The sequence below is a fragment of the Sorex araneus genome, chromosome 10 (assembly GCF_027595985.1).
Source record: "Sorex araneus isolate mSorAra2 chromosome 10, mSorAra2.pri, whole genome shotgun sequence".
NCBI classification, from domain to species: Eukaryota; Metazoa; Chordata; class Mammalia; order Eulipotyphla; family Soricidae; genus Sorex; species Sorex araneus.
The window spans coordinates 66,163,033-66,175,578 of NC_073311.1; the positions used below are offsets into that span (position 1 = coordinate 66,163,033).

Sequence of the window (12,546 nt, forward strand, 5' to 3'; positions counted from 1 at the left end):
AGCTCCTGGAGGGCACTCGGCTCTCAGGCCTGGCGTCGCCGGCCCGGCCGGGAGCTCTGGCTGTCTGCTGGGAGACGGGCACAGAGGACGCTGGCCGGCAGATGCCGTCAGGGATAATCATCTTACATCACCGGCAATACGACCTGATGAACCTGGGGAGCACCAGGCACCCCACCTCTGGGAGCACGGGCAGTGCCGGGGGGGCCCTGGGGACTCACTGGCCGTCCCCGGGGAGGACAGCAGGGCTGATGCCGCTGTAGTCTGCCATCTGGGAAGGCCGGAGATGCTCTGTGGGCTCAGGGCAGGGCGGCCAGTCCCCAGGGACTGCTCCTGCACACGCATGGGCCGGGCCTGGGTAAGGCTTGTGTCCAGCCCCCGGGGATGCAGGATGGACTGTTCCCCCCCCCCCGGGTAAGGCCTGCGTTGAGTCCTTGAGCACCTCTGACCCGTGGGTGGTGGTACTTGGTGCCCTGAGGTGGTCTGTCCCAGGCGTCCTGCCCACGTGGCAGCTGTGGATCTCGCTGTGGGTGCCACGGAAATGGGGCAAGTTCCACATTTACGGGGGAGGGCACAGCTGAGGTCCCTCCCCAGGTAATTCATGCCCACACAGGCGCTTCCCGTGCCCTCAGCAGGGACAGTGACACCTTGCTGGCCAGGATAAAACACCCCGTGGGCTGGCGCTGCCGTGTGGGGTGACCCCTAGGCTGGCGCTGCCGTCCGGGCTGACCCCCAGGCTGGCGCTGCCGTCCGGGCTGACCCCTAGGCTGGCGCTGCCGTCCGGGGTGACCCCTAGGCTGGCGCTGCCGTCCGGGGTGACCCCTAGGCTGGCACTGCCGTGTGGGGTGACCCCTAGGCTGGCGCTGTGCCTCTGAGGGAGGCTGGGGAGTGCTGAGGCCTGTGCTGGTGTGAGGCTGCAGGTGTGGATGTGGGGGCGGGCAGGAGCCATCTTCCGACCCGCTTTCTGGGGGCTGCATTAGGGGTTGCATTAGGAGGCAGCAGGCCTCGGAGGCATGGCAGGATAGGGACCCCCCAGACGCCCCTCCTCATGTCCCATGGGAGCTTGGGGAGGAGCCACGGGTTTTGTAGAGCCCAGGGCAGGCTGGGGCATGGGTGGGGCTGAGCTCGACCCGGAGGCTGTTTGCTGAGCAGGAGACAGGCAGCCGTGGGCGGGTGGGCCGTGGGCCGTGGGCGGGTGGGCCGTGGGCCGTGGGCGGGCTTGCCGAAGGGCTCTCCTGTCCCCGTGGCTGCAGTGGCTGGGCAGGGCCCTCGGGTCAGAGTTGTTCTCGGTCCCTGGGGCCTGTGCTTGCCTGGGACCCAGCACTCGAGGTCGGGGCAGCTGTTTGCATCAGGCCCCGGTCCTGTCTCTGGACAGTGGCCAGTCCCCAGCCTGCTGCCCGCTTCCGACCGAGTAAAGAGCCGAGGGGCATGGTTGGCACATTCTCCGTCAGAGCCCAACCCACTGCCACGAGTGTCCTTCACAGAGAATCACTGTGTCTACAGAGGTGCTCGGGACGCAGGGCACCCCAGGCTGCTGGCTCCGTGTGAGGGGCCATGGAGAGTGCTGCTCGGGCCTCAGTGCTCAGGCCTCTGGGCTGCCCTTGCTGTTGCTCGGAGCCTTCACCCCTGCACCATCCCCAGCCCTGACGGTACAAGCTCTAGGGACGAGGGGCCAGAGCCATCGGGCAGCGGGTCAGGCGGTACCCACCTAGTTGGGGCCCGTCCAGGTCATTCCCTACCCGCAGGCATGATCCCTGGGCACGGAGCACAGCCAGGTGGACCCCAACAGACCACAGCAGAAGCCTCCCTGGAGTGGCCACGGGAGGGCCTGCCCGAGACTGGGCGTGGCCCCTCCCTGTCCCCAGGAAGGCTGTCGCTGTGGGGAGCTCTTTCCTTTCAGGCAGGAGCCTCTCCCCGCCCGCCTTGGGTGTGCCTCTCGGGTCCAGGCCTGGTGGTGCAGGCAGGGGAAGCGGTGCCAGGGTGGGGGTTGGGGCCTCACGCACGCCAGGCTGTGCCCTGGCACTGTCTCACTGCCCCTGGGTTCCGTCCATGCTCGCTCTCCTGGCACAGGCCACGCTAAGGTTGCTTGGGGCCGCAGAGACGGTGCAGGGGCTACAGCCCAGCCCCACCCCTGGCACCAGATGTGGCCCCTTCGGCACCGCCAGGAGCCACCCCTGAGCCCCACTGGGTAAGGCCCACCCCCCCATAAAGCATAGTCTGGGGTGAGGCTGATTCCTCCTGGGGGCGCCGGGAAGTGCGGGTGCGGAGCTCGCAGGACGCCCCCCGCCCCGCGCCGGCCTCACGCGCCCTGCCCGCCCTGGCCAGCCGCGCTGATGGTAGCCAGCTTCGAGAAGGTGCCCCTGGAGCAGACGTTCTGGAGGCCCAACGCCGAGCTGTACAGCAGCGCCCTCGCCAAGAAATACTGGAACATGGTCAGCCACTGGTGCCCCGTGGTCATCTGCGACCTGTACCTGCGGCTCACGGGCAGGAAGCCCCGGTGAGTGGACGCCTGCCTTGTGGGGACAGGGGTGACGCGGGCCGTGCAGGGCAGCCCCCTGGGGTCCTCCTCAGTGGGGCGGGCCCGGGCCCTAGGAGCAGCGATGACGTGGTGCCGAGCGTGCCACTGGCTCTCCCTGCACCCAATGGGCGGGGACCCCGGCCCAGGGGCCCTGGGAGCAGTGAAGACACATGCAGTGGGCATGGATTGTGGACCTGGTGGGTGGAGACTGAGCCCGGTGGGCGGGGACTGGCCCGGTGGGCGGAGACTGGGCATGGTGGGCGGAGACTGGGCCCGGTGGGCAGAGACAGGGCCCGGTTGGTGGAGACAAGGCCCAGTGGGCGGGGACAGGGCCTGGTGGGCGGAGACTGGGCCCAGTGGGCGGGGACTGGGCCCAATGGGCGGAGACAGGACCCGGTTGGTGGAGACAAGGCCCAGTGGGCGGGGACAGGGCCTGGTGGGCGGAGACTGGGCCCAGTGGGCGGGGACTGGGCCCAATGGGCGGAGACAGGACCCAGTGGGCGGGGACTGGGCCCGGTGGGCGGAGACTGAGCCCAGTGGGCAGAGACAGGGCCCGGTTGGTGGAGACAAGGCCCAGTGGGCGGGGACAGGGCCCGGTGGGCGGAGACTGGGCATGGTGGGCGGACACTGGGCCCCCAGTGGGCGGACACTGGGCTCAGTGGGCGGGGACTGGGCCCAATGGGCGGAGACAGAACCCAGTGGGCGGGAACTGGGCCAGGTGGGCGGGGACTGGGCCCGGTGGGCGGAGACTGGCCCGGTGGGCGGGGACTGGGCCCCAGTGGGCCTGGGCTCTGTGCAGAGCGTTGGGTCTCGCCTGGACCTGCCAGCCTGTTGGTGAAGGTCCCGCGAGGCGCCCAGCACCGGCCTGCGGGAAGCTGCAGCCTGGCGGCCGGCCGTGCTGCCCAGGCCTGGGCGCAGTGCCCGGCCTGGCCCCCAGGGTCGCCGCACCCAGGCCTGGTCCAGCGCTGACCCGCTCACGCGTGCCGCCCCAGGTTCATGAAGGTCATGAGCCGCATCCAGAAGATGCTCTCGTTGCTGGAGTACTTCGTCAGCCACAGCTGGGAGTGGAGCGTGAACAGCTCGGAGATGCTCAGGGCCCAGCTGAGCCCCGAGGACCAGCGCGTGAGTGCCCCTCCCCCGCGCCGGCCACAGCCCACCCGGCCAGCGCTGGCCCGGCCTGCCCCCCTGCGCGGGAATGGTCCGAGCATGACGCTCGGCCCCCCATCTCAGACTGGGCTTCTCTCCCTGTGGACCCCGCGGCCTGGCCGCCTGTGGTCAGCCTGGCCTGGCCTTCCCCAGGGCCTCCCCTTAACCAGCTCCTGGGCACGGCCCTCTCCCTCTAGGACCCGAGCTATTTGGTTTCCAGGGCACGGCCGTGTGGTGCCCACCCAGAGTCTAGTTGCACCCGCCCCCCTCAGGCGGGGACAGGACCCCCCGGGCCTGGGCTCCCCCCACCTCCCGAGGCCTCCTCCCAGTGCCAGCCACAGAGACCGGGCGTCGTCTGCAGAGTGGCAGCTGTGTCCATCACCTCCGTCCAGCTCGCTGTCACCTAGGCCTCCGTCCGTGCCGCTGCACTGAGACAGGCCGAGTCGTGGTTCCGAGTGTCTCCTTCCCGCTGGTCCTCTCAGCGGCGCTGCTGCAGCCTGGGGCATTTGCGTGTCCGTGTAGTGGAGGGAGGGGGAGCGGGCCCCACTGCTTGCCAACACGCCCCTCTAGCCGGGACATGCCGGCACCGCAGACGGGTGAGGCGAGACAGGGTGTTCTGTCGGTCCATCACGTCTCTCTAATTTGGGGGAGTGTAGGGACTGTCTGGGCTGGACTGTGGTGCTCGGGTGGCCATCAGCCGCTCCCTCCAGCATCAGACTCTTCCCTGCGAGGCGAATACTCTCGGCCCTGTGCTCTCTCTCTGCCCCCGTCCCCTATAAAAATACTCCGTTCCCTAACCCTGGGTCCTTGAGCTTCCTCACAAAACTTCCTAAGGAGGTTTTAGGAAGCAATAGCACAGCGGGGAGGGCGTTTGCCTTGCACGCGGCCGACCCGGGTTCGATCCCTGGCATCCCATATGGTCCCCCAAGCACTGAACAGGAGCAATTCCTGAGTGCAGAGCCAGGAGGAACCCCTGAGCATCGCTCGGTGTGACCCAAAAAGCAAAATAAATAAATAAATAACTTCCTAAGGAAGTTTGCTGGATCCAAGCTTATCCTGCCCACTTGGTCCGAGTGTCACTGACATTGAAATAACCACTCGGGCCTCCCTCTCAGGGCCCGACCCGCCTTGCGTGTGGGCAGTCACTGCTGGGTGGACAGGTGGCTGTCCAGGAGCGGCCGCCGCACACCCCCGCTCCTGCCTTCCAGGTGTTTAACTTCGACGTGCGGCAGCTGAACTGGCTGGAGTACATCGAGAACTACGTCGTGGGCGTGAAGAAGCACTTACTGAAGGAGGAGATGTCGGGCGTCCCCAAGGCGAAGGAACACCTGAAAAAGTCAGTCCTGGGGGGGGACCCTCGGGGCTTCCCACGGGGCACAGTCCACACACGGTCCCGAGACCTTCAGCCCCGGCCCTCCCCTCGGGGGCAGGTAGTATTTTATGGAGACACCAACTGAGTCATGGAGGAGCAGGAAGGGTCCACGGTGCGTGTCAGGGCATGCGCGTCCGACCGTGTGCACTTTCCTCCATCATTATTCGTGCAGATGGGGTGCGCGGCCGCAGGCCGAGGCTGAGGGGAAAGGCAACAGCTTCCACGGGGCCCTGGGGCCGCGCTGAGGCCCACACCTGCCAGGGTGCTCCCGGGAGGGCGGAATGTGGAGGGAGTCCGCACGGGAGAGATGTTACAGAGGAGCCTGAGCAACGGGCCAAGACCTTTAGCATTTAGCCCTCCTGGAGCAAGACCTGTTGACGGGGCAGTAGGAGCAAAGTCTGCTGAAAGCAGGTGGGCTGCCTGTGGGCGCAGCAGAGGTCACTCTGAGGAGTACTTGGAAGGAGGAGTATTGAGTATGAGTACTGTGGAAGGAGAGTATGTGGGGGAGTATTGAGTATGAGGAGTGATATGGGAGGAGAGTATGTGGAGGAGTATTGTGAGTATGACAAGTAAATACTGTCTAAGGAGGAGTCTGAGGAGTTTTGTGAGTATGAAGAGTTTGTGGATTGTGAGGAGTACTATGGAAGAAGTGGAGTAGTATTGTATGAGGAGTACTGTGGAAGAAGGGTAAGTGGAGGAGCATTGTGAGTCTGAGGAGTATGCGGAGTGTGAGAACTTCTGTGGAAGGAGGAGGGGTGGAGGAGTATTGTGAGTATGTGGAGTATGAGGAGTACTGTAGAAGGAGGAGTATGTGGAGGAGTATGTGGAGTATGAGGAGTACTGTGGAAGGAGAAGTATGTGAAGGAGTATGGGGAGTATGAAGAATACTGTGGAAGGAGTATGTGGAGGAGTATGGGGGTATGAGGAATACTGTGGAAGGAGAAGTATGTGGAGTACGAGGAGTACTGTGGAAGGAGGAATATGTGGAGGAGTATGTGGAATACAAAGAGTACTGTGGAAGGAAGAGTGTGTAGAGAAGTATGTAGAGACAAGGAGTACTGTAGAAGGAGGAGTGTGTGGAGTACGAGGAGTATTGTGGAAGGAGTATGTGGAGTTTCGAGTATGGGGTATATGTGGATTAGGAGGAGTACTATGGAAGAAGTGGAGTAGTACTGTGTAGTACTGTATGAGGAGTACTGTGGAAGGAGTATGTATAGGAGTATGTGGAATACGAGGAGTACTGTGGAAGGAGTATGTGGAGTTTCAAGTATGAGATATATGTGGGTTATGAGGAGTACTATGGAAGAAGTGGAGTAGTACTGTATGAGGAGTACTGTGGAAGGAGTATGTGGAGTTTCAAGTATGAGATATATGTGGGTTATGAGGAGTACTATGGAAGAAGTGGAATAGTACTGTATGAGGAGTACTGTGGAAGGAGGAGTATGTGGAGGAGTATGTGAGATACGAGGAGTACTGTGGAAGGAGTATGTGGAGTTTCGAGTATGAGGTATATGTGGGTTATGAGGAGTACTATGGAAGAAGTGGAGTAGTACTGTATGAGGAGTACTGTGGAAGGAGGAGTATGTGGAGGAGTATGTGGAGTACAAGGAGTACTGTGGAAAGAGTATGTGGAGGTTTGAGTATGAGGTATATGTGGGTTATGAGGAGTACTAAGGAAGAAGTGGAGTAGTACTGTATGAGGAGTACTGTGGAAGGAGGAGTGTAGGATGACATTAGGAGTATGTGGAGTACAAGGAGTACTGTGGAAGGAGTATGTGGAGTTTCGAGTATGAGGTATATGTGGGTTATGAGGAGTACTATGGAAGAAGTGGAGTAGTACTGTATGAGGAGTACTGTGGAAGGAGGAGTATGTGGAGGAGTATGTGAGATACGAGGAGTACTGTGAAAGGAGTATGTGGAGTTTTGAGTATGAGGTATATGTGGGTTATGAGGAGTACTATGGAAGAAGTGGAGTAGTACTGTGTGAGGAGTACTGTGGAAGGAGTACCGTGGGGAGGAGTGTGGGGAGGAGTTCTGTGGAACCCGGTGCCCGGCGGGCGGGAAAGCAGACGGCAGCGGAAGGCCCGGCCTGACGCGCTCTCTTGGCAGGCTCCGGAACATCCAGTACCTCTTCAACACGGCCCTCGTGCTCCTGGCCTGGCACCTGCTCGTCACGCGCTCCCAAGTGATGCGGAACATCTGGTTCTTCCTCGTCAACTCCTGCTCTAAGCTCCTCCCCTGCCTGCGGGCGCCCCGCGTGTCCAGGGTCTGAGCGCTCAGCAGCCCGGTCCCTGCCACCCCAGACGTCTCCACAGCAACCAGCCTGTGGCCGGGCTCGGACACTCGAGTTCCCGGCCAGTGCCCGGCCCGCTCGCACCCACGCCTGACTTCTCAGCCCGGCCTCTGCCGAGGTGCATCCCAGGGACCGCCGAGCCCGTCCGGCAGGCCTTCTGCAAAGGTTTGCAGCAGCGCACACGGGAACGCAGGGGGACGCTGACGCCCTGACCCTCCGGGCCGGCCCCCGTGAGACGGTCACACACACGTATTATGTTTTTGAACTAGTTTGCGCATTTGAAATGGATATTTCTAAATTCTCTGAGTCCCAAATTTTCTGAGAACCTTCCGGCTTTCTTCTTACTGTCTTCGAACCCTTCCCACTTGAGTCCTCGAAGGAGGGGCGCCTCAGCGAGGTTGAGGGGCTCCTTTCCCACCGAGGAAGGCAGGATGAAACGCAGCTCCTCTTGCCCAAAGAGGGCCGAGTCCTGAGCTGACCACAGTGTACCTGTGGCTCCCTGCTTGTACCGCACGGGCCGGGGCTGGAGAACAGGCGTCAGGAGGACCCGGAGCGAGTGTCACTTTGTCTGAACATTTTTTTCTGAACAATGGAAAGCCAGCGGGTTGCCCCAGCATCTTGTACGACAACGTTGTGTCAAAACAGAGCATTCAAATTTAGCGTTGGGGCCCACACAACTCCAATGACCTGGCACAAAGCTAGATGATGACCCAGACATTGGCATGGGTGCTCTTCACGCCCCTCCTGCCGTCTCTGCTGCCCAGATGGACGAGCACTGCAGGCCTCGAACCCGACTCCCTCCCAGAAAGGCTCAAGCTTTCTCTGCACTCCACGGAGGGCCTTTTCGGGGGGCTGTTAGTTCTGGGAAAGACTTTCCGGGGTAGAAAGTCAGGGTAGGTCCTGAAACCGGGTCAAGACGTGCTCTAAGGATTTACTGTCCCGATGCAATAAATCCAGTGAGGAATTCTGTCTCGAAGCGCAGTGCGTACGGACGTGATTTCCCTGGGACTCGGGAAGCCCCTCACTGCCCCGAGGGGTCCCCTCCCCCCGCACCCACCGCCACAGCCGTCAGGCCGACACAGGCCTTCCCGGTGCTGTTACGAGGACGTTTGTGGCCGTGGGGTGACGAGCAGAGGGCGGGGGGGCAGAGAGGCGCCCCCCGGGTCCCTGTGCAGGGGGCTCGCCGCCGAGGCCAGTCAGCCCTGCGGTGGGGAGAAAGCGTCCGTGAGCGGACAGGGAAAAGGCGTGGGCGTCTCCGTGGAAACTGCCGCCTGTGCAGACACGAGCCGGGTAAGGGCCCCTGGGATGACCCAGGGGTCCGCAGCAGCTCTGGGGGCGACGGCGGGGTGGGGGGCAGGGGGAGAGCAGACTGTCCTCTTACTCGAGCTGGGGGGAGACACTGATTCTTGTCCCCTGAAAAGGGGGCGGCCGGCCGGCTGAGCGTGGGCCCCTGTGACAGAAGGTCTGGTTGGAGTTGGCATGTGTCCGTGGAGCTGGACAGAGGGACAGCCCAGCTCCCGTGCCGGACCGGCCGCACACGCTCGCCTTCCTGGGGTGGGTCAGCGCCCCCGGAACCACATGGGGATTCCAGAGCGACTCCGCACAGCTCCACGTGTGACTGTCCGGGGCACGCGGCCCTGGTGTGGGGGGGATCGGGGCCTGCTGGCCGTGGGGGGCACGCCAGCCTGACAAGTGCCCGCGCACTGGCGCCCTGCGGCTGAGCTGGCCGGAACCCCTCCCTGCGCCGCACTCTGAGAGGCTGCCTGGTGCCCACCTGCACTGGAAACAGTGGGAAGGTCTGAGGCAGGGCGGGGGCGGCTGAAAATCTTCTCAAATACCATAAATTAGGGGCCGGGGCAATAGCACAGCAGGGAGGGGGTTTCCCTTGCATGCAGCCGACCCGGGTTCAATCCCCGGCATCCCATATGGTCCCCTGAGCGCCACCAGGAGTGATTCCTGAGTGCAGAGCCAGGAGTAACCCCTGAGCATCGTCGGGTGTGACCCAAAAAGCGAAAAAAAAAAAAAAAAGAATAAAACCCTTGTTCAGTTGAGAAGCCACCACACCAGAAGGCTGAGGGTGCCAGGCTGAGGGTCGCTGCAGAGTCAACCAGGGCAGGTCCACCCTGTGCCCAGTACCTGCAGGGGCCACTCACCGCACCCGTTCTGACACACGTGCCACAGATTCGAAACAGTGACCACCCGAATGCTCGGCAAATGTAGTTCCAACTGTGCTCCAAGGCGACAGACCTAGTCAGCCGCTCCGTTCACTTGAAGTATGAGAAACAGGCTTGGCGTGAGAGGACGGGGGGGAGGGCACCTGCCGGGCATGCCGCTGGCCTGGGTCGACCCCTGCACATTTGGAGGCTCTTAGAGTCCTGAGTGCGGAGCACCGCCAGCCGCGGCCCCAACCGCAAGAGATAAATAATGAAACACAGAGAATGAAGGACGGATACAAGCGTGCTCCAGGGAAACCCTTTCCCTGGCGGGATGGGCCAACCGCCCGCCTGCAGGGGGAGCCCTTCTGGAACTGACGGTTTGGAGCAAGCGGTGCAAGCTGCTGGTGTGGCGGCTCATGGCACAAAACCCAAATGAGGGGGCACAGGAAGGAAACAAGGCCCGGGGGGGCCGTGGGGCGGCGGGGGCAGAGTCCAAATGTTTGATGCTAAGTGCCTGTTCTGTATTAAGACAAAAACACTGGCAGGCTCAGGGACCACACGCAGGGTAAGGGAGCAAGCTGGCCTCCACACCCAGCCCCGGGGCGGGGCCGCCGTGCTAGCACAGTGGGGACGGCGCTCACCGTGCCCGCGGCCAACCCGGGGTCCATCTCCAGCACCGCAGAGTCCCCTCAGCCCGCCAGCAGTCAGCTCCGACTGAGCACTGCTGGGTGAGCCTTAAACACAATCCCCTGAGTACCTGCACGGCGGCCTCTGCCCTGGAACACATGCACGTGGTTTTATCGCTGGTGTGAGACCCCGTTTCCCACGGGACGGGCGCGGGGTCAGAGCTGTGGCGAGCAAGCGGGGCGGCCAGAGATGGAAGAGACGGAGGCGCAGGCGCACAGGACACGGGTGTCCAGGACCCGCGGCCGCGTGAGCCCGTCCTTCCCCAGGCAAGGGGCCGCAGAGTGAAGCCGAGCTCAAGGTCCAGGGTTCCGGTCTGAAGCAGAGAGGTGCAGATGAATCTATCGCCGTGCCTAGCTTCCCCCGCAGGCCGCTACAGCTCGGCCTTCCTCAGGGACGCCCGCAAGCTCCACATCAGACCCTAACCCGGGTTTGCGGGTCGTTCCAGAAGCTGCCCTTCAGCACAAGAATATTCCCAGCCACCCCAGCAGAGACCACGAGCACTGTATTACGAGCAGCTCTGTCCTGCGAGCGGCCCGCCCTGCCCGGCCTGCCGTGGGCCAGCAGCTGTCCACTCCCGCACCCGCATCTCGGGACGGGCACGCAGGATGCGCTGTGAGCTCACTGCGCACGGGAGGCCTCCGCTCTCCAGAGATTTGGGCTGGGGGCGGGAGACCACCCCAGGCTGGCTGAGGACACCACTGGGAGGTCGGTATAAAATACGGCGGCTGGCATGGCCCCAGATGCCCGTTACTAGGACCAGTGAAGAGACCGAGGGACGTGGCGGGGCCGGCTGGAGGCAGAGCCGACGCCGCTGCTGGTCTCTGGGGAAGCCACAGGCCCCGACGGACCCTGCCTGCCGGGTCCCCAGTGCAAGCACTTCAGCCTGGCGGTCTGGAAGGCCTCGGTGCCCAGGTCCGACTCACACGTGGCCGGTGCTCTCGCCGGAACCCGAGCCGGCAGGGCTGTGCTCTCCCAAAACTCGTCTGTAGCCAGTTACACTGGGCCAGGCCAGTCCCACTAAAGGTTGATGTTTAGAAGCATGAAAGCAATTTGAAATTGATTTTGTATCACTATAGATGAGTACCAAAGTAACTTACGGAGTCCTTTTGGAAGGTACTTAACATCCATCACCCAAAGAGCTAGAAACTGCTCATTCTCTTCCCTGCTAAAGCCCTACGCTTGGCTCCATTTCTGGACAAGCAAGACGCACAGAATCGCCGTTGTAAAACTGCTCGAGTCTGGCTGTCTCCACTGAGAATTCCCTCTGCGAGTCTGACTTCACTGGCAATCGTACCTGAGTCCAAGTGTGAGACTCCCCGAGTCTCCCCCACCCACCCCCGCCCCACCCCTGTCCCCAGAGACCCTCCACCCCTCACCCCTGCGCCCATGAATGCTGGATATTCACCCTCAGAGGTGTTTTGGTCTTCACTGGCGAGCCGCCCCTTGCTCCTCCCAGGGAAGCTCGCCGTGCCCTTGCCAGCGGCCCTGATTTGGCTCAAGTCTGTCTTCAACCTTTGCATGTGACCTCTCACCGTCACACCAAGCCAGTCTTAAGTACTTAGAAGTCAAAACTTTCTGTCAATTCTGAACTTTGTATTTGTGCTTTGTATTTGAAGTGCTGTGTATTGGTACCTGCTTTTCTGTTTCCCCTAGAGCCTTTTCCTATTTTACTGTAGAGCAGTGTTCTTTGCTTAAGCACAGAAAGACCATTAACACTATGCTCCTAATATTTGGGAGTTGATTGACTGAAATATATCTGCTTCTGGGCATAATTACTTGACTCCGGCTTAGTTCCTGTAGTTGCTGTAGTTCCTAACACCCCAAAAGGGAGGTGCCACCGTGGGACTGGGATGGACCCCGGGCAAGTGGCAAAGCAACCCCGGCATCGAAACGGGACAGTCTAGAAAGCACAAATGCATGGTCTTGATGCAAGCTGTTATGGCTTAAGAGACAGGACCCCCGTGGGGAAGGACAAGCTGAACTGGCCTGAGGACTTAGTCTGGGATTTACGGTAAAAGCCTCCCTGGCTCTCAGAGCCCAGAGAACTAAGTGTTGGGATCCTCGTCTCTTACTGTGCTTATCCAAACTGCAAGTATTACTAAGACATGAACTGAAATGTTTAATATCTACAACTAAAGGGGAAGAGAAGAGCAATGTGGATGTCCCTGAGTGCCTCCTTGAGTTATTCTCCCCAGGAGAATCGCCTCTGCCAAACGTCTATGCAAGTGACCAGTCACCTCTGTCCTTCCCTCAGCCCCTCAGGTGTGCTGTCCATATGCTGGCAGCTCCGCGTTCAACGGGCCACTGTCACCACCAGGCTGTGGTCCCCGTCTCCCGGCCTGTCTGCTGGGGAGGTGGCTCTGGGCCAGGGAACACA

At 61.7% G+C, this 12,546-nt stretch overlaps 1 protein-coding gene across 1 annotated transcript in view; it reads left to right on the top strand.

The window, feature by feature from the left end:
• FAR2 (fatty acyl-CoA reductase 2) overlaps positions 1 to 8,295 on the top strand; it is a 47,000-nt gene extending 38,705 nt beyond the window's left edge. The window contains exons 9-12 of the mRNA XM_055118477.1: positions 2,323 to 2,494; positions 3,508 to 3,637; positions 4,870 to 4,997; positions 7,143 to 8,295. Of these exons, the coding sequence (XP_054974452.1) occupies positions 2,323 to 2,494; positions 3,508 to 3,637; positions 4,870 to 4,997; positions 7,143 to 7,305 (593 nt within the window). The 3' untranslated portion in view covers positions 7,306 to 8,295. The remainder of the gene's footprint in view (positions 1 to 2,322; positions 2,495 to 3,507; positions 3,638 to 4,869; positions 4,998 to 7,142) is intronic.
• The last annotated feature ends 4,251 nt before the right edge of the window (positions 8,296 to 12,546 follow it).